Raw genomic sequence first — 26,152 nt, forward strand, 5'->3', positions numbered from 1 at the left:
CCACACCAACAATAAACCAAACACTTACATTAGTTAAGGAAAAATCTTTATTGAAATCAGAAGTATTCTGAAGCATAAGGACAAGCCAACATTGAGTTTCTTCACAAGTCAATCGGACGTTTAGAGGATGTTAAAGTTTATTTTCTTTCTATTTAGAAAAACAACTAAGTTTCAGAAAATAAAGAGAAACAATATTGCAAAGCCACCAAAGTACCTGTCAAAATACTTCAGAATAAACATGAAAAATGTCCACATTGTACTATGGATATATTCAGTGTATAACCCCTATCTCAATGGCAAAAAGTGCTGTAGGTTAAAGGGATAAAATACCAGAAAACATTCAACTTACAGTTAGTTATAGCACTAACATACTGTAATACCATACAAGCTTAACAATCTTTGTCATTTTCCCAACCAGGATTTTAAACAGTCAGGACACAAGGCATATTCATACAGTATGACAAATGAAACATTTTCAAAAACTTTGACAATTGAATGATGTCGCATTTAAAGACTGTAAGGGGCATATGAATGTCGCTCGCAGCAAGCGGGAGGAGAGACGTGTTACGAACGCCAGAATAGCAGGAAATGCCATGTCGCTGCTTAAAGAATACAAGCCTGGTCCCAGATCGGTCTGTGCTGTTTAGACAAATGACCATAGGAGTTGACTAGACAGCACAAACAGATCTGCAATTTTAAAGGGCTATCCATTATTTTTCAAGGTACAGGCAACTATACAACCAACCAAACTCTTGCATTAGTTTAGGAAAAATCTGCATTGAAATCACACACATTTGTGTAGCAGTGCTCCCAAATCACCATCAAGCTCCCACAGGGCACATAATACCATGGGTGACATGGCCAGTGTCAAATGACACCCATTTCCCTGTGCAGTGCCCACACTGTGGTTCATGGCAAAGTAACACACTATGTAGGGAATAGGATGTCATTGTAGCCTTTCCAGTGGTTTTCCCGGGATCTCCCGGGTCAGATGCAGCTTTCTCAGGTCAGAATTGTGAAAGGAGGAGGGTGGAGTTACATAACGGAGCAACTCTCGTTTGTTCCCCCTGGCGCCTGGAAAACATAGAACACAGCCTCAATGTCAGTGAAGAAATACACGCTCAGCCTCTTGACACATGCCTCATGCACACACTCAAACATACAATTAGTACAGCAATGATCACTCACACAAACGATTAGACTCAATGTGTGCGTGAGTTGGCCAGCACACAGCAAGCATGGTTCATGCAGGGGTGACGAACACACAGCAAGCATGGTTCATGCAGGGGTGAGGAACACACAGCAAGCATGGTTCATGCAGGGGTGACGAACACACAGCAAGCATGGTTCATGCAGGGGTGACGAACACACAGCAAGCATGGTTCATGCAGGGGTGAGGAACACACAGCAAGCTGAGCAAGTGATGTCATCACAAGGGAGGAACAGCAGCCATTTGCAATGAGGTGTTGCAGGCCACTTCATTTTGGATGCACCCTAGGCCGTACTTAAGCCCACAGGCTCTGTTCAAAAGTAGTGCTTTAAGAACCATTTTGATAATAAAAGAACATTTTGAAATGATTATGGATTATGTATTAGAAATGTGTATGGTGCCAGTTAGTAATTGGAATAGGCTGATAGAAGCCAAGCAGAGTTTTTTCAACCATGTCATTTTGTTTGGCATCTTTTCATTTCATGATCATTTTAGTGTCATTTTTTAAGATAACTTTGCCATCATCAGCAGCTTTGTTCAAAATACCTGGAATACAAGGAATGTCTTCATTACCCAATCCTGTGAACTGTGTTAAAGAGCCATTGTGTGTAGTACATTTGTGAAGATCATTGCAATCAAGAACTCACACGTATTGATTGGATTTCTGGATAAATGGGAAATAAGTTGGAACCTCCAGTACCTGCATTTGTGTCCAAATTAAATGGCTATTTAGAATGTTGGACCCCACAAAAGCCATAACAAGTGCCCTATATAGGGAATAGAATGCCATATGGGACTTACTTATGGCACCCTACAGGTTAGGTTATGGAGGGTTAACAAGAGCTGTAGTAGGGATTAGACAAGCAGGGGCTTCAACCCAAATGGCACCCTATTCTTTATAGTGCACTATATAGGGAACAGGGGGCGATTTGGGACAAATCCAGGGAGTCAACAGCCAAGCTGTAGGCAGTCACCTCCTCACCTCCAGCGGTCTGTGTGTCATGAGACAGGCTGTTCACAACACCAGACAGCACTTCCTTTTCCTTTTCTTGGGCTTTTCCATCAGGGGGAATAGAGATCAAAAACACAGTTTCCCCTGGGTACAGGCCTGGGTACAGGCCTGGGTACAGCATTTACCTGTCTGCAGAGGAGCAGCGTGTGTGTTTAGAGGTTTTCTGAGGCATGTATGTATGCATGCATGCATGCATGTATGCATGTATGTATGGACAGATCAGTGTGGATTTATACATCTCCTGGGGTGTGTGTGTGTTTACCTGTCTCCTGAGGTAGTGAACATCACTCCCTTCCGTAAACTCTTCATCAACCTCCACATCGGAGTCTTCCTCTCCTCTCTCCTGCACACGCAGCTCTGCAGTCTCCTAGTGATGATGACAGCCAATCAACATCAAACATCCGCTCACAGCTGAGCCGATTGGAGTAGGGTGAGGTGTCCCCCTAGTCGCTGATTTTGAGTCAGTTTTACATTTTCCCCACTAATGGTTAAGATTTTAACTGGTGGAGGGGAAGCTGATCCTAGATCTAAACCTAGAGGAAACTTCACCCTGCTGCAAATTCCTTACACTAATGGTTGCATTCCACTTCATCTTATTTGCAGGGTGCTTAAATCATAATTTGTGTGGTTCGTGAGACACAAAACACTTCTACAGGTCTTGTGAGATATGTCTCAGAGTAGGAGTGCTGATCTAGGATCAGGTCCCCTCTGTCCATGTCATCTTATTCATTGTGATGTAAAAGGCTGAGAGGTTTGATACATATGGCCCCAGATCCATCTACACAGCACAGCTGCAATGAAGACAACCTGAAATGCAAGACATCTCTGCGAGCTTAGGAGCTTAAAGATCTTTGCAAGATGGCTATTAGAGAAGTGCACAAGGATAGAAATGAAATTAACTATATTCACCCGTGTACAAGGATATGAATGAAATGAACTTGATTTCCCCCGGTGCACAAAAATATAGAAATGCATTAAGTAGATTGGGCCAGTAGACTGGGTCGTGGTGGCCAGTAAGTAGTGGTCACCTCTTCATCTGGGTTCAGTAGGGTGACAATCACGTTGTTGACCGGACCCCAGTTCCTCTGGTTCTTCATGACCAGGTCACCTGGAGAGGCCTCTACGCCTGCCTCCGAACCCCAGATCTGACACACACAATCACAGTCCCACACGGTCAGCTGGCAACAATGCATGTTTTAAATGTTATTTTAGTTTTACTAATCATTTTTGGAGATGAGGACCATTGTATATGGAGGCCTGGTTAGTTTCCCCAAATACGTACATGCGCGTGTGTGTGTGTGTGTGTGTGTATTAGGTGCATGCGTGTACTCACAGTGAGGGTGTTGCCCCCAGCCAGTATGTAGGAAGGGGGGATCTGGAAGAACAGTTCAGGAGAGTCCAGGTGACTCCTCCTCACCACCCAGCCCTCTAGTGGCTGCTCCTGGAACAGCAGGAAAAAAACAGCCGGGTCGTATTCATTAGGCATGTCCAATAAGGACTGCTTGTTCTGCTGCAAAACGTTTATAACGGTGAGCTCTAATGAATACGACCCAGATGAAATTCAGATTGGGGACAGCGGCACGTTCAGCCGGGCATACTGGAGCAAAGTGTTTTGCAATGGAAAACAATGGTCTCTTTTCTAAATTGGACAAGTTCAAGTAGCACCTCCGGTTTAAAAACGCGTCGCCCTACTGAACACAACCCAGATCTTTCACACAGTTTCAGAGACTGGAATCGTTGTCAGGATACATTTGCACAAAACACAGGTTAGTAAACACAAAACACTAGACTTAAAGAGACTGTCTCAATGACACCCTATCCCTCATCTAGTACTCTACTGGTTAACCAGTGGCCTGGGTGACTTTAGACTCAAAGTAGTGCACTAAGTAGAGACGTAGAGCTTCAGATTCTCTCAACAATGCCTGATTGGTCAAAGCGATGCGGTAGGTACTTCAAGATTGAATCCTTATTAATGGTCAAACTGCCTTGTCCTTTTGTGATATTACAACAAAGAAATTACCAACACTTATTTCCATCTCTGACATCACCACACGCACGATAGAAGAGCACAATATGTACTGCATTTCATTACCATGCTACACGACCCTCCTCAGCTCAGCAACAACAATAACAATGCTGGTGGGGCGGCCAGTGGCACCGTTTCCCCCTACTGCGGATTCCATCTTTAATTGGTCAGAGTGGGCGGTAGGTAGGTACCTTCTCAGAGTTGTTCTTCAGCTTGACGTAGTTCCCCTTCAGGTCCATCTCCGACACCATCATGTGACTGTGGGCCTTGGCGTGCTGCGAGACCTTGTAGGCTGGCGAGGACCCCGTGCCACCTTCGTTCTTGCGTTTCTTCCCGCGGACAACTCGGCGGGCGCCCTGTGCGTGCGGGCGTGCCACGGCCCCATGCTGGGAGGGGCTCGGGGAGAGGTGGAGTCTGGGAACACAGAACAACGTCAGGAAGATGTTTGGGAAACCCTGATTTCTCTGTTTTATCTACTGTGCTCCATCTTTGCTGCCATCTAGTGACCTGTTTTATGTGACTCCCCTTGTTCTCACTAAATGTACCCCTCCTATTCAAGACCAGGACTACTTTGTCTTTTCTAATACTTCTAACCTTAATTTGCATTTTTGATAATATATCTACATCACAATTTTGAATTTATATTGCCTACTGCCGTGTGGCTCAGATGGTAGAGCATGGCACATGCAACACCAGGGTTGTGGGTTCGATTCCCACAGAGGACCAGTACGAACAAATATGAAAATGTCAGCACTCACTACTGTAAGTCACTCTGGATAAGAGCTCTGCTAAATGACTAAAATGGAAATGCTGTCTACTATGCTGTGTCCACCAATGACTATTCTGTAACCATTCCCTCTTCAGTCAGGGTTAAGTAGAAGATGGTTTGTTCAAAAGAAGACTGCTTATCATTGTTATTCCGTGATGAAGGCCAGTTTAAATAAAGGCTTTTTAACCAATTATATGAAGAGTGTCCTGGTCCTCTTAGCTTTTTATGTTTGCTGAAAGGACCTTGTAACCGTGTATGTGTGTGTGTGTGTGTGTGTGTGTGTGTGTGTGGTGTCAGACCTGGGTTCAAATTAAGGTTGACCCCAAAGATTTGAATAATTCAGAATAGATTTGCTTTACTAGAATTCATCATTTCAAAAAGTATTTGAACCAGGTCTGAGGTGTAAGTACGTTTGTATGCGTGTGAAGGCAGGCACCTGCTTGCAAACCGTACCTTCACTAATGTCTCCATTTCCCCTCACCTGCTCTCCTCTCCCTCAGTCTCTCTCCACCCCCCTCACCTCCTCTCCCTCACTTCCTCTCCCTCAGTCTCTCTCCACCCCCCCTCACCTCACCTCACCTCCTCACCTCCTCTCCCTCAGTCTCTCTCCACCCCCCCTCACCTCCTCTCCTTCCAGTCTCTCTCCACCCCCCCTCCCTCCAGTCTCTCTCCACCCCCCCCCCCCACCTCCAGTCTCTCTCCACCCCCCCCTCACCTCCAGTCTCTCTCCACCCCCCCTCACCTCCACTCCTTCCAGTCTCTCTCCACCCCCCCTCACCTCCTCTCCTTCCAGTCTCTCTCCACCCCCCCCCCTCCTTCCAGTCTCTCTCCACCCCCCCTCACTCCAATCTCTCTCCACCCCCCCCTTCCAGTCTCTCTTCACCTCCCCTCCTTCCAATCTCTCTCCACCCCCCCTCACCTCCAGTCTCTCTCCACACACCCCCCTCCCTCACCTCCAGTCCCTCTCCACACACCCCCCTCCCTCACCTCCAGTCCCTCTCCACACACCCCCCTCCCTCACCTCCAGTCCCTCTCCACACACCCCCCTCCCTCACCTCCAGTCCCTCTCCACACACCCCCCTCCCTCCCCTCCAGTCCCTCTCCACACACCCCCCTCCCTCACCTCCAGTCCCTCTCCACACACCCCCCTCCCTCACCTCCAGTCCCTCTCCACACCCCCCCCTCCCTCACCTCCAGTCCCTCTCCACACACCCCCCTCCCTCACCTCCAGTCCCTCTCCACACACCCCCCTCCCTCACCTCCAGTCTCTCTCCACACACCCCCCTCCCTCACCTCCAGTCTCTCGCCACCCACCCCCCTCCCTCACCTCTGCTCCTCTCCCTCCAGCATCTTGCGGTAGGCGTTGATCTCCATGTCCAGTGCCAGCTTGACATCCAGCAGCTGCTCGTACTCCTCCAGCTGGCTCTGCATCTGGGCCCGCATGGCCGACATCTCCTCGTCCTTGTGGCTCAGTCGCTGCTGACACATCTCGCGCTCCTGGTCCAGGGTCCGCTCCAGCTCCCGCACACGCCCCTCTAAGGCCCCGTTCTGAGGGGAGATATGGAGGGGGAGGGGAGGAGACAGAGAGAGAAGAATCAGAGAGAAATAGGGGTTGTGAGAAAGTCATCCACACAGACAACTTTCAGACTCCCTGACTCCAGTCAACATAGTCGTGGCCAAAAGTTGAGAATGACACAAATATCATTTTTCACAAAGTTTGCTGCTTCAGTGTCTTTAGATATTTTTGTCAGATGTTACTATGGAATACTGAAGTATAATTACAAGCATTTCATAAGTGTCAAAGGCTTTTATTGACAATTACATGAAGTTGATGCAAAGAGTTAATATTTGCAGTGCTGACACTTCTTTTTCAAGACCTCTGCAATCCGCCCTGGCATGCTGTCAATTAACTTCTGGGCCACATCCTGACTGATGGCAGCCCATTCTTACATAATCAATGCTCGGAGTTTGTGAGTTTTTTTTTGGTGAGTTTGTCCACCCGCCTCTTGAGGATTGACCACAAGTTCTCAATGGGATTAAGGTCTGGGGAGTTAACTGGCCATGGACCCAAAATATTGATGTTTTGTTCCCCGAACCATTTAGTTATCACTTTTGCCTTATGGCAAGGTGCTCCATCATGCTGGAAAAGGCATTGTTTATCACCAAACTGTTCCTGGATGGTTGAGAGAAGTTGCTCTCGGAGGATGTGTTGGTACCATTCTTTATTCATGCCTGCGTTCTTAGGCAAAATTGTGAGTGAGCCCACTCCCTTGGCTGAGAAGCAACCCCACACATGAATGGTCTCAGGATGCTTTACTGTTGGCATGACACAGGACTGATGGTAGCGCTCACCTTGTCTTCTCCGGATGCCCCAAACAATTGGAAAGGGGATTCATCAGAGAAAATGACTTTACCCCAGTCCTCAGCAGTCCAATCCCTGTACCTTTTGCAGAATATTAGTCTGTCCCTGATGCTTTTCCTGGAGAGAAGTGGCTTCTTTGCTGCCCTTCTAGTCACTAGGCCATCCTCCAAAAGTCTTCGCCTCACTGTGCGTGAAGATGCACTCACACCTGCCTGCTGCCATTCCTGAGCAAGCTCTGTACTGGTGGTGCCCCGATCCCGCAGCTGAATCAACTTTAGGAGACGGTCCTGGCGCTTGCTGGACTTTCTTGGGCGCCCTGAAGCCTTCTTCACAACAATTGAACTGCTCTCCTTGAAGTTCTTGATGATCCGATAAATGGTTGATTTAGGTGCAATCTTACTGGCAGCAATATCCTTGCCTGTGAAGCCCTTTTTGTGCAAAGCAATGATGACGGCACGTGTTTCCTTGCAGTTAACCATGGTTGACAGAGGAAGAACAATGATTCCAAGCACCACCCTCCTTTTGAAGCTTCCAGTCTGTTATTCAAACTCAATCAGCATGACAGAGTGATCTCCAGCCTTGTCCTCGTCAACACTCACACCTGTGTTAACAAGAGAATCATTGACATGTCGTCAGCTGGTCCTTTTGTGGCAGGGCTGAAATGCAGAGGAAATGTTTTTGGGGGATTCAGTTCATTTGCATGGCAAAGAGGGACTTTGCAATTAATTGCATTCATCTGATCACTCTTCATAACATTCTGGAGTATATGCAAATTGCCATCATACAAACTGAGGCAGCAGACTGTGAAAATTAATATTTGTGTCATTCTCAAAGCTTTTGGCCACAACTGTACATAGTGATCTCCAACATCAAAAGCCTTATTATATCTCTAGTCTGTTGTTTTTCAGTCTGTAACCAGTCAAATGTTCCTGTACTATAGTAAAGCCCTAGCAGCAGCCTGGTAGGTACCCGTTTCTGGAATGTCACACACACCTCCGGGGTGAAGAGTTCCCTAGTTACAGATCTAGGATCAGCTTCACTTCCCCAATCCTAAGTATAACCATTAGTGGGGAAAATGCAAAACTGACCCAAGGTCAGCATCTATGGGCAACCTTACCCTACACACATACAGCAAGTACCTGTTTTTGGAAGTGATTGAGTTGTGAGGAGAGGGTCTCGATGCGGAGCTTGGTGCCAGACAGCTCCTCTCTGGTGGATGAGGCAAAGTTACTACTCTTCAGCGCCGTCTGATGGGCGTTCTCCAGCTGTCAAAACACACACCCACACCAAAGGAAAAGCAATGTGTTAATGCCATATTTTTTGACATGAGACCGAGCTGCATTATATGTTTACCATGAGCCACAAATTTGAAAAAAAAAAAAAAAACACATTTGGATTTACAGATTTACATAACTTCATGAGTAGAGGTACCTAACATACCAGAGTCAACTGCATATATGTTGAACATTTAAGGTGAACTTCATTTGACCAGTACATATGGTGGACTGGGTTTGCACTTTTGGGACAACTCAGTTGGTTCCATTTTACAGAGCAAACCAAATAAGGTGTACCTCAAGTGTTTGCTATTGGCTACAGTATGACGACACTTCTACCCAACACGGGCTGGACTGGTGAGAATACCTTTATCAGCTGGACAAAGCTCTCCCTAATCTGCACTGTCATCTTTCTCACTCCTCTTTTCTCTTCCGTCATCATGCACTCCTGCTCTAACAGTGTGCACGACACACACAGCGACTCCCTGACACACAGCTCTCTCTGAGAAACATACATACAGTTATACACCAGCAACACAGACACAGTGCCAGTCAAACGTTTGGACACTCCTACTCATTCAAGGGTTTTTCTTTATTTTTTAATATTTTCTACATTGTAGAATAACAGTGAAGACATCAAAACAATGAAATAACACATATGGAAGCATGTAGTAACAAAAAAATAAATAAGTGTTAAATCAGAATATATTTTATATTTGAGATTCTTCAATGTAGCCACCTTTTGGCTTGATGACAGCTTTGCACACACTTGGCAGTCTCTCAACCAGCTTTTTAAAAATTTAACTAGGCAAGTCAGTTGAGAACAAATTCTTATTTACAATGACGGCCTACTTGTAAAGCCCCCCTGGCCAAACCCTCCCCTAACCCAGACGACGCTGGGCCAATTGTGCAGCGCCCTATAGGTCTCCCGATCACGGCTGGTTGTGATACAGCCCGGGATCGAACCCAGGTCTGTAGTGATTCCTCTAGCACAACGATGTAGTGCCTTAGACTTCTGCGCCACTCGGGACCAGCTTCATACTCGGGACCAGCTTCATGAGGTAGTCACCAGGAATGCATTTCAATTAACAGGTGTGCCTTGTTAAAAGTTCAATACTGGAATTTATTTCCTTCTTAATGCGTTTGAGCCAATCATTTGTGTTGTGACAAGGTAGGGGTGGTATACAGAAGATAGCCCTATTTGGTAAGACCATATTATGGCAAAAACAGCTCAAATAAGCTAAGAGAAATGACAGTCCATCATTACTTTAAGACATGAATGTCAGTCAATGAGGAACATTTTAAGAACTTCGAAAGTTTCTTCAAGTGCAGTCACAAAAACCATCAAGCGCTATGATGAGGACCACCACAGGAAAAGAAGACCCAGAGTTACCTCTGCTGCAGAGGATGTCCATTAGAGTTAACTGCACCTCAGACTGCAGTCCAAATAAATGCTTCAGAGTTCAAGAAACAGACATCAACATCGACTGTTCAGAGGAGACTGTGTGAATCAGGGCTTCATGGTTGAATTGCTGCAAAGAAACCACTACTAAAAGGACACCAATAATAAGAAGAGACTTGCTTGGGCCAAGAAACACGAGCAATGGACATTAGACCGGTGGAAATCTGTCCTTTGGTCTGAGGAGTCCAAATTTGAGATGTTGGGTTCCAACCGCCGCAGAGTAGGTGAGCGGATGATTTCCGCATGTGTGGTTCCCACCGTGAAGCATGGAGGAGGTGGTGTTATGGTGCTTTTCTGGTGACACTGTGATTTATTTAGAATTCAAGACACACATAACCAGCATGGCTACCACAGCATTCTGCAACGATACGCCATCCCATCTGGTTTGTGCTTAGTGGGAATATAATTTGTTTTTCAACAGGACAATGACCCAACACACCTCCAGGCTGTGTAAGAGCTATTTGACCAAGGAGAGTGATGGAGTGCTGCATCAAATTACCTGGCCTCCACAATTCCCCAACCTCAACCAAATTGAGATGGTTTGGGATGAGTTGGACCGCAGACTGAAGGAAAAGTAGCCAACAAGTGCTCAGCATGTGGGAACGCCTTCAAGACTGTTGGAAACGTATTCTAGGTGAAGCTGGTTGAGAGAATGCCAAGAGTGTGCAAAGCTGTCATCAAGGCAAAAGGTATCGACTTTGAAGAATCTAAAATATATTTTGATTTGTTTAACACTTTTCTGGTTACTACATAATTCCATATGTGTTAATTCATAGTTTTGATGTATTCACTATTATCCTACAATGTAGAAAATAGTACAAATAAAGAAAACCTTGAATGAGTAGGTTTGTCCAAACTTTTGACTGGTACTGTACATACATACAAACCTCAACATAATCTAAAATATACTGTGTATGTCAAATGTACATAGGTTCATAACTTTGTTAAACATCACAGCATAGTTGAAAAATATATGGCATATAGAAATCAAAACTGGATGGTCTTCAGAGATAGATGGGAGGGGTTGAGGATAGCTGGGTGGGACTAAAACCATCTGCCCTTGAGCAAAACACTTAACCCCAAAACAATAAGCTGGAAGTAAAAGCCTAACTGCTGTTGTCCATTAGTTTACTCCAATTAGGGGAGGTAGGGCTAGGGGAAAATATATTATACACTGCTCAAAAAAATAAAGGGAACACTTAAACAACACAATGTAACTCCAAGTCAATCACACTTCTGTGAAATAAAACTGTCCACTTAGGAAGCAACACTGATCGACAATACATTTCACATGCTGTTGTGCAAATGGAATAGACAACAGGTGGAAATGATAGGCAATTAGCAAGACACCCCCAATAAAGGAGTGGCTCTGCAGGTGGTGACCACAGACCACTTCTCAGTTCCTATGCTTCCTGGTTGATGTTTTGGTCACTTTTGAATGCTGGCGGTGCTTTCACTCTAGTGGTAGCATGAGACGGAGTCTACAACCCACACAAGTGGCTCAGGTAGTGCAGCTCATCCAGGATGGCACATCAATGCGAGCTGTGGCAGAAGGTTTGCTGTGTCTGTCAGCGTAGTGTCCAGAGCATGCAGGCGCTACCAGGAGACAGGCCAGTACATCAGGAGACGTGGAGGAGGCCGTAGGAGGGCAACAACCCAGCAGCAGGACCGCTATCTCCGCCTTTGTGCAAGGAGGAGCAGGAGGAGCACTGCCAGAGCCCTGCAAAATGACCTCCAGCAGGCCACAAATGTGCATGTGTCTGCTCAAACGGTCAGAAACAGACTCCATGAGGGTGGTATGAGGGCCCGACGTCCACAGGTGGGGGTTGTGCTTACAGCCCAACACCGTGCAGGACGTTTGGCATTTGCCAGAGAACACCAAGATAGGCAAATTCGCCACTGTCACCCTGTGCTCTTCACAGATGAAAGCAGGTTCACACTGAGCACATGTGACAGACGTGACAGAGTCTGAAGACGCCGTGGAGAACGTTCTGCTGCCTGCAACATCCTCCAGCATGACCGGTTTGGCGGTGGGTCAGTCATGGTGTGGGGTGGCATTTCTTTGGGGGGCCGCACAGCCCTCCATGTACTCGCCAGAGGTAGCCTGACTGCCATTAGGTACCGAGATGAGATCCTCAGACCCCTTGTGAGACCATATGCTGGTGTGGTTGGCCCTGTGTTCCTCCTAATGCAAGACAATGCTAGACCTCATGTGGCTGGAGTGTGTCAGCAGTTCCTGCAAGAGGAAGGCATTGATGCTATGGACTGGCCCGCCCGTTTCCCAGACCTGAATCCAATTGAGCACATGTGGAACATCATGTCTCGCTCCATCTACCAACGCCACGTCGCACCACAGACTGTCCAGGAGTTGGCGGATGCTTTAGTCCAGGTCTGGGAGGAGATCCCTCAGGAGACCATCCGCCACCTCATCAGGAGCATGCCCAGGCGTTGTAGGGAGGTCATATAGGCACGTGGAGGCCACACACACTACTGAGCCTCATTTTGACTTGTTTTAAGGACATTACATCAAAGTTGGATCAGCCTGTAGTGTGGTTTTCCACTTTAATTTTGAGTGTGACTCCAAATCCAGACCTCCATGGGTTGATAAATTAGATTTCCATTGATTATTTTTGTGTGATTTTGTTGTCAGCACATTCAACTATGTAAAGAAAAAAGTATTTAATAAGATTATTTCATTCATTCAGATCTAGGATGTGTTATTTTAGTGTTCCCTTTATTTTTTGGAGCAGTGTATATTTAAAAAAGAAAGAGGTAGGGAGGCAGAGAAGGAGGGAGAGAGAGAAAGAGCGAAAGAAAGAGTGTGAGTACCTTGGCATTGAAATTCTTCTCCAGATCCTCTTTATACTGCTGGATTTGTCCGTCATGCTCCTGCCGTAGCTGCTGCATGGCCTCGGCCAACTTACTCTCAAATTCTTTCTGTCTCCCAGAATCCACCTCCACCAGGCGACTCTCGTGTCTGCTCCGGATCTCCCTGACCTCCTACACACACACACACCGACATGAACAGACACACATGCCTACCGCAGGAAGACAACATGGGTCACATTCCATTGTAACCCCTAGTCCTCTCCCAGAACCTACCCACCACCACCACGACTCAACATGGAGAAAACGACATGGGCCACATTCCATTTCAATCCCCAGCTCCTAACCATTTCTTCTCACCCTCCTACCCCTAGCCACTTCATTAACCCCTTCCCTCCTGCATGCTGTGGATACCCCACACCTCATAGAAAGACAGGCAGAGACAACAATGAGTTTGATATCGTACTATTATTAGTATTTGTCAATAGTTACCCACTTCAACAACCGACCAATCTGACTGTCGCTTCTGTGGTAATAGTGGGCCACATGTGATGTCTTTCTTATGCAGCAGTTACTGCAGTGTGTGTGTGTCCGGTTGTGTGTTTGTCAAGTGAGTGTGTGTGTTACCTGTTCGCCGATGTGTCTCTGGAACTCCAGCTGTTCCCGTAGCGTCTGCACCTGGTTCTCCAGGTCCACCCTCCTCAACATCTCAGAGTTCAGCTGGGTCTTAGTCTCCGCCAGCCCACACTCCAACTGAGACAAGGAGTCAAAGAGATCACCTTTTGCATTCAAGGACTTAACATTTAGCCAAAATGAAGCAACCCCCCTCATAAATTACCTAGCCACATCTCATAGCAGCCCATAAGCATCTTCTCAGTTGATGCTTGCAAGCTAATGTTAGCCACCCTACACTAGTACCAGCTTAAACCTATGGCTAGCCAAACTAGTTAGCTTTAGACTATTTAAAAAAATATATAACAGGAGAATCAAAAGGTTGAATCAGCGCATCTCTAGGCAGAATATACTTTGTTTTGTCTGATGCTGTTTAATGCCTTTTGCGTTGTCACCCACTCCTTCTCAGAGCTGCATTCACACCTGACACAGAACCTGATGCATAACACTGTCAAAATGCTGCAAAAACATCTGTATGTGGTGTTGGTTTAATTGTATTTAACTTTAAACAAAACATTAATTTAACCTCACTAGAAGGCCTATAGATGGCAGTCTAGTCCTTACATTGGCCACCTGGGCCTGTAGGTCAGTGACGTCATCTGCCTGTCTTCTGTTATCTGCCAGTTGATTGGCCAGCTCTGCGTCTTTAGAGTTGAGGACCGCCTCCAAGTTCCTCCACTGACCCATGGCCATGTTACACTCTGCTTCCTTCTTCTGGTTCCTGGTAGGATGAAAAAGAGAGGACAGGTGGTTACTATGGTTCCTGGAAGGAGGAGAGATGAGAGAAGACAGGTGGTTACCATGGTTCCAGGAAGGAGGCAAAAGTGATAGAAAGAAGTGAGAGGTCAGGGAGATTAGTATGATTCCTGGAAGGAGTGAAGAGAGATGACAAGAGACGAGAAGATATGGCTTCCATTGTTCCTGGTGGGAGGAAAAAGAGATCACATTTACATTTGAGTAATTTAGCAGATGCTTTTATCCAGAGTGACTTACAAGAGCATTTTGGGTTAAGTGGGACTAGGTCCCCATCTAGTGGCCTTCATGTGTATTGCACCTAGAGTATGTGATGCATTGTCTATCCATCCTAGCGTTCTGTTTTGAACATGACTGAAGTTAAAGCGCAACTGAATGCAAGAACCAACTTCTCTGGTTAAAATGTGGCATGAGTCAAACATGTATTCCAGTGTCAAAATTGACAAAAAAGTGTAAGTATGATAATTTTGGGCATAAAGTCAGTATTATTCCAAAACAAAATAGTGTGATATTTGTCTAACGAGTTCGTCATGACTTATTTGGGGTTGGGCTTTGATTTCGATCATGCCCACTATAAAGGGATTGTAGCGCCTAGGGCAAATTGTCATGCACCGAGAAGCAGCTGTGCTGATTGTGTTCTTTGGTATGATTAGATAGAGCGCAGACAGACCTGCCCACATTACCCAGCACCTCGGACTTGTTTACATAAGACAACACATTGCCAAATGGTGGAGTTCGTTTTGCATGGCCCCAGGAGCCGATGCCCCGGGTGGGTGGAGATTTCACATTAAGGACCAATGGAATGGTCTAAAATGAGCAAACTCTGCCTACCCGGGGGCACCGGTCCATGCAAAATGAACTTGATCATTATGTTGAAAGAAAACTTGGCCGAGAAGCCCTTTATGAAGTGGCCACTTGCTGTGGTGTTTGATAGGGATCACAGGTCTGCCTAGTGGTTGACTCGGACTGAAATAGGTGCCGGTAGCCTACTCCTTTAGGGTGCCGGTACTGTTTATATTTAGGTGCAGGAACTCCATAATGCTTTTGAGCTAATATTCTATTTGAGGTGCAGGAACTCAAGCAGTTGACCTCTTGCCCAAGTCAAGCACAGTCTGAGAATTGACTGGAGATGATGCGTGCACTTGTATCCCAACTGCCACTTGTCAACATTCCAAAATTCTGAACCCATTAGCGAGCATCTTGTATCCTGCCATGACCTTCTATGTTATTTTTATTTTATTTAAATAGGCAAGTCAGTTAAAACTTCTTACGGCTTGAATCCCATTAGCGGGATCGATATGATGACAGCCAGTGAAAGTGCAGGGGTGGCAAATTCAAAACAATAAAAATCTCAATTAAAATTCCTCAAACATACAAGTATTATACACCATTTTAAAGCTTTGCTTCTTGTTAATCCAGCCACAGTGTCTGATTTCAAAAAGGCTTTACGGCGAAAGCAAACCATATGATTATGTTAGGTCAGCGCCTACACACACAAAAACACAGCCATTTTCCAGCCAAAGAAAGGAGTCACAAAAAGCAGAAATAGAGGGAAAATTAATCACTAACCTTTGATGATCTTCATCAGATAACACTCATATGACTTCATGTTACACAATACATGTATGTTTTGTTCGATAAAGTTCATATTTATATTTAAAAAATCTGTTTACATTGACGTGTTATGTTCAGTAATCTTTTGCCTCCAAAAACATCCGGTGATTTTGCAGAGAGCCACATCAATTTACAGAAATACTCATCATAAATGTTCATGAAAATATAGGTGTTATACATGGAACTTTAGATAAACTTCTCCTTAATGCAACCGCTGTGTCAGATTTCAAAAAAAGCTTTACCGAAAAAGCAATAATCTGAGTACAGCGCTCAGACACAAAAACATGCCAAACAATATATCCGCCATGTTGGAGTCAACAATAGTCAGAAATAGCGTTATAAATATTCACTTACCTTTGATGATCTTCATCAGAATACACTCCCAGGAATCCCAGGTCCACAATAAATGTTTGTTTTGTTCGATAAACTCCATCCTTTATGTCCAAATACCTTTTGTTCGTGCCTTCAGTTCACAAATCCAAATTCAGGACGCGCATGTCAGACGAAACTCACATTTCCATTACAATTCATAGAAACATGTCAAACGATGTATAGAATCAATCTTTAGGATGTTTTTAATTGTAAATCCGCAATAAAGTTTCAACCGGAGAAATCCTTTGTCTTCAGAAATGCAATGGAACTGAGGTTCCTCTCACGTGAGCGCGCATACCTGAGGCTCATGCCCTGCTGGCAGTGTTCTGACTCCAGTAGCTCTTATTCATCCCCACTTTACAGTAGAAGCCTTAAACAAGGTTCTAAAGACTGTTGACATCTAGGTTAAGCCTTAGGAAGTGCAAAATGACCCCACACACTGTAGTTTGGATAGGGAATTAATTGAAGTCCTACAGACCACTTCCTGTTTGGATTTTTTCTCAGGTTTTTGCCTGCCATATGAGTTCTGTTATACTCCCAGACATTTACATTCACGTCATTTAGCAGACGCTCTTATCCAGAGCGACTTACAAATTGGTGCATTCACCGTATGATATCCAGTGGAACAACCACTTTACATCTATATCTTTTTTGGGGGGGGGGGGGTTTAGAAGGATTACTATATGACTGGGCTGAGCGGGAACTGTGCTTCCGCAGCGGTAGGGGGGCCAGCAGGCCAGAGGTGGATGAACGCAGTGTCCTTGTTTGGGTGTAGGGCCTGATCAGAGCCTGAAGGTAGGTCCAAGGGTGCCAAAACCCTCATCCCACATCATCATTCAAACAGTTTTAGAAACTTCAGCGTGTTTTCTATCCAAATCTACTAATAATATGCATATCTTAGTTTCTGGGAGTGAGTAGCAGGCAGTTTACTCTGGGCACGTCAGTCATCCAAGCTACTCAATACTGCCACCATCCATAAGAAGTTAAGAACAAATTCTTATTTTCAATGATGGCCTAGGAACAGTGGGTTAACTGCCTTGTTCATGGGCAGAACGACAGATTTTTTTTACCTTGTCAGGTCGGGGATTCAATCTTGCAACCTTTCGGTTACTAGTCCAACGCTCTAACCACTAGGCTACCTGCCACTTTACATGATTCACTATAAAACAGTGCCAGAAAGACGCATACTAACAGAGAGAAAGTTGAAAAAACATAATGGCACCGAAGCACATACCTGCCAGTGATTTGATAGGCTGATTTATCTAACGTGGCTTTCCTGCTCAATGTGCCTGCTAGCTAGCTTCATTGACAAACACAGATGGAACTTAGCCTGCTAGTGATTTTGGCCTCTGTTAAACAGCGTGTAGCTTATGCTTCATTTACAATCGTTTGCCAGCTTGCTGATTAAGGTTGGAACGAAATCAGTCCTGTGCAGCTGTTGTTTATTCATGTTCTGTATGATGTCATGTTTCATGTTTTGTGTGGACCCCAGGAAGAGTAGCTGCTGCTTTTGCAACAGTTAAATGGGGATCTAAATAAAATACCAAATAAATAGCTCTGTGTGCGCAGCAGCAGACTGGATATTCTTCTGCATTGCACTGCTAGTTTTCATGCACATTTTTGAACTTGAGAAATACTGCACCAAACACCTAGCTAGGATGTAAAATTGCACAACAAAAATGTCAAAATTAATTACAGATTTCTTGATTCATCTTAGATCAATTGTGACTAATTTGGGGAAGTGGTAAGCTAGTGGCTCTGTTGTTGCTATGGTGTCTCAAAAGCAACAAATGAAAAAGAGAGAAATTATTTCATAGAGAAAAACTGCTCCCTTGGACCTTATTTTAAGAAAAAATATATTTCAGTCTTGTGGGTGTGTTATCGTACACCCACATCGGACCACCCCCAAGACTGGGTGTGTTATCGTACACCCACATCGGACCACCCCCAAGACTGAAATCAAATTTTTCTTAAAAATAACAAATAAAATTAAGTCCAAGGGTGCCTTTTTTACCTCAATATCCAACATTTCTGGGTAACAATTAAGTACCTTACTGTGAACATTTTATTTGAAAACAGTAAAAAAAAAAAGAATAATAAAAAAAAAAGATATCTAAAATAGCTTCTTAGCAAAGAGTAATTTCTCAAGCAAGAATTTTGCTAGGACTGTCAGACTGGTCTGAATGGGGAGGGAAAACTGACAACTATCTGTTATTGGCAGAGGGGCTTGGAACTCTTTCTGATTGGTCTATTAACTAATTCACAGCATGGTGATGTAACCATGGAAGGCCAAAACCCTCATCCCACCAAAACAGGCTGAAATTTCAGGCGGTCTTTCAAACAACTTAATACCGTAAATTCCGGACTATAAGCCGCAACTTTTTTCCCAGGCTTTGAACCTCGCGGCGGGCAGTATTTGCACGGCCGGATAAAAAACGTACCCGATTTAATCTGGTTACTACTCCTGCCCAGTAACTAGAATATGCATATAATTAGTAGATTTGGATAGAAAACACTCTATAAAGTTTCTAAAACTGTTTGAATGGTGTCTGTGAGTATAACAGAACTCATATGGCAGTCAAAACCCTGAGACAAATCCTAACAGGAAATGGAAATCTGATGTGTGGAATAACTTCAAACCTTTGCCATTGAAACACACAGGGGCTTATTAATCATTTAGCACTTCCTGGTTTGAGTCTTCTATGGTAGAAACTGACCCAAAGAGAGGCTTTGGAAGTTGGTCACAGGGGGAGGGCCATTACCATTATGATGCGGGCGCCCCTGGCTACCCTCCCCTTTCGAAACGTTTAGTAAGACAATGCAATCGTCCGCCTTGAATATTATTGAAGCTCTGGTTGAAAAAGGCCCTAAAGATTTATGTTACATAACGTTTGACGTTTGAACGAACGTAAATATATATTTTTTGCACATTCGTGACGACAAGTCCAGCGCGCCTCGTACATTATGAGTAGCCTTCGGAACGCGCTAACAAGAAGGAACTATTGGGACATAAATTATTAACTTTTTCAAACAAAACTACATTTGTTGTGGACCTGGGATTCCTGGAAGTGCCTTCTGATGAAGATAATCAAAGTATATTGTATATTTACAATAGTATTTTTGATGGTTGATGGTTCCAAGATGGCGCTAACATGTATCGCCTAGCCTATTTTTCTGAGCATACCCCGTCGTTTATTGCAAAGTGTGATTTCCCAGTAAAGTTATTTTTAAATATGGCAATGTGGTTGCATTCACGAGATGTTAATCTATAATTCTTTGAATGACAATATTAAATTTTAACAATGTTTTCGAATAGTAATTTTGTAAATTGTAGCGCTGATCCACCGGAAGCATTTGAGGGAAAATATTTTCTGAACGTCACGCGCCGATGTAAAATGCTGTTTTTATATATAAATATGAACTTTATCGGACAAAAAATGCATGTATTGTGTAACATGATATCCTAGGAGTGTCATCTGATGAAGATTGTCAAAGGTTAGTGCTGCATTTAGCTGTGTTTTGGGTATTTGTGATGCATGCTAGTTGTTTTGAAAATGGCAGTGTGATTATTTCTGGCTGGGTACTCTCCTAACATAATCTAATGTTTTGCTTTTGCTGTAAAGCCTTTTTGAAATCGGACAACGTGGTTCGATTCAGGAGAGGTGTATCTATAAAACGGTGTAAAATAGTCATATGTTTGAGAAATTGAAGTTATAGCATTTATGAGGTTTTGTATTTCGCGCGACGCGATTCCACTGGCTGTTGACTAGGGTGGGACGCTTGCCCAGAGAGGTTAAACAATGACGCGGCTAATATATGGATTTTTCCCGCTTTCAAATTTTTTTTCTCAAAAACAAAAAAACATTCTGTGACATGCTCAGTTTTTTGGCGGCATGAAGCTTTCATCAGACCAATGAAATTGCCGAACGGGTTAAGGTCAAACAACTTCTTTGTTTACTGATTAGATTAAATCGAGCGCTCTCAAACTTCCATCATTCTGATTACGGTAGTCATTTTGTCACCCTCATCATGGCAAAGACACGGAGAAATGCATATGATGCAGCTTTTAAGTTGAAGGCCATTGATCTGGCTGTTGGAAAAGGAAATAGAGCTGCTGCACGGGGGCTTGGTCTTAATGAGTCGATGATAAGACGTTGGAAACAGCAGTGTGAGGAATTGACTCAGTGCAAAAAGACAACTAAAGCTTACTGCTAATTTTTTATTTTTTGTTACAAGCCGTGTTTCGTTAAAGCCTATTTATTTTTGTTACAAGCCGTGTTTCGTTAAAGCCTGTGTAAAGTTAATTTGTTTCAATGTACCGGTAGGCACCTGCGGCTTATAGACATGTGCGGCTTATTTATGTTCAAAATAATATATTTTTTTAAATTCAGTGGGTGCGGCTTATATTCATGTGCATTTAATAGTCCGGAAATTACGGTACACTAAAAGTGCATTATAATTTTCACAAATTCACAGTATTAGTCCAACCTCAGTGTGAAAATGTATATAAAACTCAGGAAAATCCCATTTGACTGCACTGAGCCTTTAAATGAGCAACAGAAAAACAGGGGAATCACCGAGTTCAGTCGCCCTTTAAACCTTAGCTCCGACTCTGCCATTATTACTACACAAACACCTGGTGGGAGGAAAACAGATGACAGAAGACAGGTGGTTGCTATGGTTACTTGTAGGGTAGGATAGAGATGACACAAGTCTGGTGGTTACTATGGTTCCTGTTAGGATAGAATAGAGATGACAGAAGTCTGGTGGTTACTATGGTTCCTGGTAGTTACTATGGTTCCTGGTAGGATAGAATAGAGATGACAGTAGTCAAGTGCTTATATGCTTCACTTCCTGAAGGGAGGGATTAGAGATTGTTTTTTATTCTGGGTATAATTTAATTGTTACTTTTAATGTGGATGTTAATACATGGCATATGGTTCTATTGATATTAGGCTACTATTATGATATTGTGGTTATTAAAACAAGACATAGCAGAAGGATAATAATAACAGGAGGATATTCTCATGCTTCTTATTAGGAAAGAAAGATGACAAACCAAATCTCTCTGAGGTCTCTTCCTCAAAGGTAATCATGGATATGCCTTAGTATCTGTAGATCATGTCGTGCAAAGACAAACATTATATTATCATAAATGGGGAACCCCACTCTCAAAGGGTGTCTAAGGGGAGTTGGGATATGCAAAAAACACATGAACAATTCACACGTGTATAATACACAGTTATATATGGGTGAAATAGGAAAAATAAGCACCCACCTAATTATTATTATTAAAAATTAGAATTTGCGATTATCAATAATTAAACAAAGGCTACACATTGATTTTTGTAGAATTTAACGTACAAATGCATCATTAGCTTAGTTCAACTATCGTACCCTATCCCAAAATATAAACTTTTTACTTCAACAATTTAGGCCTAATTGCAAACTAACACTTTATGCTATTTTTATAAAAAACGGTGGATCTCAACAATCAATGACAACAGCGCGAATGCACAGGACAAACATAGATACATAGATTGGTTTGTATGTTATCATATCTAACGTTACCTGGCTTGTAGTTTGCTATGCTCTTCAGAAAGATGACCCATCTCTATCTGCAGCCGGGCCCTATCGTTAGCCAGCACGTCCAAGCTCTTCCTCGCGTCGGCCAACTCGGTCTCGTACAGCCGCCGAACGTTGGCCGTCTCCCGGGTCGTGGACTCCTCTTTCTCCTCCAGGAGAAGCAGCATTGAGGACTTGTCATTCTCCAGCTGGCGGACTCGCTCTATGTAGGCGGCCAGGCGGTCGTTCAGGTGGCTAAGCTCCTCTTTCTCCTGGCTTCGGGAGAGCCGGGTTGGGCTGGTGCTGGACGGGCCGGCGCCGCTTCGTCCGGAGGAGCGAGTTGAGCGACTGGTTGAGGTAACTGAAGCCATGGTGCGTTCTCATGTGACTGCATGCAGTGTTGCCAACAAATTTTCAGGGTAAGTTGCTAGAGGCAGGTTGATTTGTTGCTAAAAGTTGCTAAATGACGTTGTCATGTCATTGCGTGACAACGTACAACTGCGTCATTACGTAAAATACACAATAACGTTACTCAAATTGACTGGCCATTTCGGCAAAAACTATGATTTGACATTTGTTCAGGTACAGACTCCCACTATTTTCTGTACTTCTGGCTGTACATTTTTGATTGAGGCATGTTGATTGATGTTGTAAGTTCTGTACAAGATCAAACATTCGTGACCAACTATATTCATTGGGTTTGGGTCGTCGAACCCGTACTACTGCTGTTGCAGTCAGCCACCAATGATTTGCAATTTGCTGAAATTGCTGCTGGCCTGCTGCTGCCTGTGCACGAGCTGAGCGGCTGCTGGTGAGGTCACTCACAATGCACTTTTGCAGCCAGGCACATGTGTTATGACTGAGTGTGTGACAGAGAAAATCGTTTTTGTGTCATTTAGAGGGAAAATGCATGCATTTTAACGTTTGAGACACTTTTCAAAAGTTCCAAATAAATTTTTAAAAGTAGCTAAATTTGTTGCTAGTTGCTGTTTGAAAAAAAAGTTGCCATGGTAGTCTGAAAAGTTGCTAAATTGGCATCACTGACTGCATGCGCTGGGTTTGGGCTGGGTTTGCGCCAATTATTTATGTATACACTAGATCAGGGGTGTCAAACTCATTTTAGCTCAGGGGCCACATGGAGGAAAATCTATTCCCAAGTGGGCCGGACCGGTAAAATCATGGTATATATAACTTAAAAATAACAACTTCAGATTGTTTTCTTTGTTTTAATACGATCAACATAAAACATAAAGCTGCAGCCTGAGGACAGTGTGTCCACAATAGTACAAGCACAACATCACACCTCAAGTTTATTTGAAAATTCTAAAGAAAAAGAACACACAAACACACAATGCCTCAGTGATTCACAGAAGTATATCACAGATCACAGAACTATATCAGGGTGTCTCATGCAGCACTTTACGTGGGGTTGCATAGTTTATTTGACTCCTGATACCTGGCATCTTTTAGCTTTCACCAGCGCATCAATATCAGGCGTCACATCCTGAGTGGCAGCCAACTTCAGGATGTGATTCAAGTGCTTGTGCGTGAGCCTTGAGCGCAGCTTTGTTTTATTTATGCTCATTACAGAGAAAACTTGCTCACAAAGATATGTGGTTCCAAACATGCACAACAGTTTTGCAGCGAGGGCTGTCAAGTTGGGGTAACCTGGCAAGAGATTCTGATAAAATGTGTCCAAGCCAGCTTCGGCAAATTTGCCCTTCATATCCGAGTCACACTGCAAGTCTATTATTTCAAGTTGGATGCTGACGGGCAGATCAGAGGGATTCACGGTAAATGGCGAGCAAAAAACGTTGAAGTCTTTCTCCAGTTCACCAAAAATCTGAAAGCGTTGCTCAAACTCCCGTAACAGTCCCGTTATTTTATCTTTGAACCGCTTCATGTCTGCCACATGTTGGGTCGCGCACACATTTTTCAGACAGGGGAAGTGAGCTGCATCACCACCGGCGAGTTGCGTCTCCCACAATGACAGCTTCAACTTGAAAGAACGTATGCTGCCATAATACTGCGTGCCGACTTTGTTGCGCCCTTGCAGCTGTTTGTTCAACTTATTCAGGTGCTCTGTGACTAGATGATATTTAGGGGGCTCTGTGTTGAAGCCACCGTGCCTCCATCTTGGCAATCCCCCAACGTTGTAAAACATGTAGGAAGCTATGGAGATGCATTTATTAATGTCTACATTCGTTTTTGCCACATTTATTATATTACATACACCTTAATGCATACTTAAAAAAAAAAATTATGTGAGCTAAACATACAAATAAAACATTACAAAAAATATAAAACATTACAAGTAAAAAAGTATAATTTTTAGAGATAGCTAATGTTACTGTCCCCAACATCCCAAAATAAGTACTTAAATACATGTAATTTTGTCCTTGAAACAATTAATTGATATACTGTAGAATTCCATTCATTCCTGTGGAGGACTGCTCCCACTGGGGTGTGCTCTCAATGGCCAATAGATAGAATTACATTCCAGGATTTATATACATTATTTGTTTGCACTGAGTTCTTCTTCTTCTTCTTCTTCTTCTTCTTCTTCTTCTTCTTCTTTTTCTTTTTCTTCTTCTTCTTCTTCTTCTTCTTCTTCTTCTTCTTCTTCTTCTTCTTCTTCTTTTTCTTTTTCTTTTTCTTCTTCTTCTTCTTCTTCTTCTTCTTCTTCTTCTTCTTCTTCTTCTTCTTCTTCTTCTTCTTCTTCTTCTTCTTCTTCTTCTTCTTCTTCTTCTTCTTCTTTTTCTTTTTCTTTTTCTTTTTCTTCTTCTTCTTCTTCTTCTTCTCTGGTATAATGGTGGTCCGCAAACAAACGTTTGAGGTGAATGCTGACACCTACAGTGCTGGAGGTGGTGGCGCAGAGTAATGGAGAATAAATGAATTAGAGGTTGACCGATTAATCGGAATGGCCGATTTCAAGTTTTCATAACAATCGGTAATCGGTATTTTTGGCCACCGATTTGCCGATTTAAAAAATATATATATATTATTTTTTTCTATATAATATTTTTTAACTAGGCAAGTCAGTTAAGAACACATTCTTATTTTCAATGACGGCCTAGGAACGGTGGGTTAACTGCCTTGTTCAGGGGCAGAACGACAGATTTTTACTTTGTCAGCTTGGGGATTCAATCTTGCAACCTTACGGTTAACTAGTCCAACGCTCTAACCACCTGCTTTACATTGCACTCCACGAGGAACCTGCCTGTTACGCGAATGCAGTAAGAAGCCAAGGTATGTTGCTAGCTAGCATTAAACTTATCTTATAAAAAACAATCAATCAATCAATCATAATCACTAGTTAACTACACATGGTTGATGATATTACAAGTTTATCTAGCCTGTCCTGCGTTGCATATAATCGATGCGGTGCGCATTCGCGAAAAAGGACTGTCGTTGCTCCAACGTGTACCTAACCATAAACATCAATGTCTTCCTTAAAATCAATACAGAAGTATATATTTTTAAACCTGCATAGTTAGTTAATATTGCCTGCTAACATGAATTTCTTTTAACTAGGGAAAATGTGTCACCTCTGCAACAGAGTCAGGGTATATGCAGCAGTTTGGGCCGCCTGGCTCGTTGCAATTTCTTCCTAACAAAGACAGCCGACTTCGCCAAGCGGGGGATGATTTAACAAAAGCGCATTTGCGAAAAAATCACAATTGTTGCACGACTGTACCTAACCATAAACATCAATGCCTTTCTTAAAATCAATACACAGAAGTATATATTTTTAAACCTGCATATTTAGCTAAAAGAAATCCAGGTTAGCAGGCAATATTAACCAGGTGAAATTGTGTCAGTTCTCTTACGTTCATTGCACCCAGAGTCAGGGTATATGCAACAGTTTGGGCCGCCAGGCTCGTTGTGAACTAATTTGCCATAACATTGAAAGTTGTGCAATGTAACAGGAATATTTAAACTTAGGGATGCCACCCGTTAGATAAAATACGGAACGGTTCCGTATTTCCCTGAAAAAAATAAACGTTTTGTTTTCGAGATGATAGTTTCCGGATTCGACCATATTAATGACCTAAGGCTCATATTTCTGTGTGTTTATTATATTATAATTAAGTCTATGATTTGACATTTGATAGAGCAGTCTGACTGAGCGGTGGTAGGCACCAGCAGGCTCGTAAGCATTCATTCAAACAGCACTTTTGTGCGTTTTGCCAGCAGCCCTTCGCAATTCTTCAAGCATTGCGCTGTTTATGACT

The 26,152-nt window shown here is 43.5% G+C and overlaps 1 protein-coding gene across 4 annotated transcripts; it reads right to left on the minus strand.

The window, feature by feature from the left end:
- Window positions 1-29: 29 nt before the first annotated feature.
- LOC115203416 (lamin-L(III)) lies at window positions 30-22,489 on the minus strand. 4 transcript variants are annotated; one of them, XR_003880162.1, is made up of 13 exons: window positions 21,924-22,488; window positions 14,178-14,334; window positions 13,569-13,694; window positions 12,945-13,115; window positions 9,021-9,155; window positions 8,519-8,644; window positions 6,345-6,565; window positions 4,440-4,662; window positions 3,556-3,663; window positions 3,251-3,367; window positions 2,485-2,589; window positions 2,193-2,351; window positions 30-1,074 (listed from the first exon to the last, which is right to left on the minus strand). XR_003880162.1 is itself a non-coding variant. In XM_029768098.1 (12 exons), exons 1-12 carry the CDS (start codon window positions 22,286-22,288, stop codon window positions 1,036-1,038), a joined length of 1,893 nt encoding a protein of 630 aa, XP_029623958.1. In that variant the 5' UTR covers window positions 22,289-22,486; the 3' UTR covers window positions 30-1,035. The 4 variants fall into 4 exon arrangements, 2 of the variants coding, with proteins under 2 accessions (XP_029623958.1, XP_029623959.1); XR_003880163.1 differs by lacking the exon at window positions 9,021-9,155 and having other exon boundaries at window positions 21,924-22,486; XM_029768098.1 differs by lacking the exon at window positions 2,193-2,351 and having other exon boundaries at window positions 21,924-22,486.
- Between the last annotated feature and the right edge of the window lie 3,663 nt (window positions 22,490-26,152).

The sequence above is a fragment of the Salmo trutta genome, chromosome 12 (genome assembly GCF_901001165.1).
Source record: "Salmo trutta chromosome 12, fSalTru1.1, whole genome shotgun sequence".
NCBI classification, from domain to species: Eukaryota; Metazoa; Chordata; class Actinopteri; order Salmoniformes; family Salmonidae; genus Salmo; species Salmo trutta.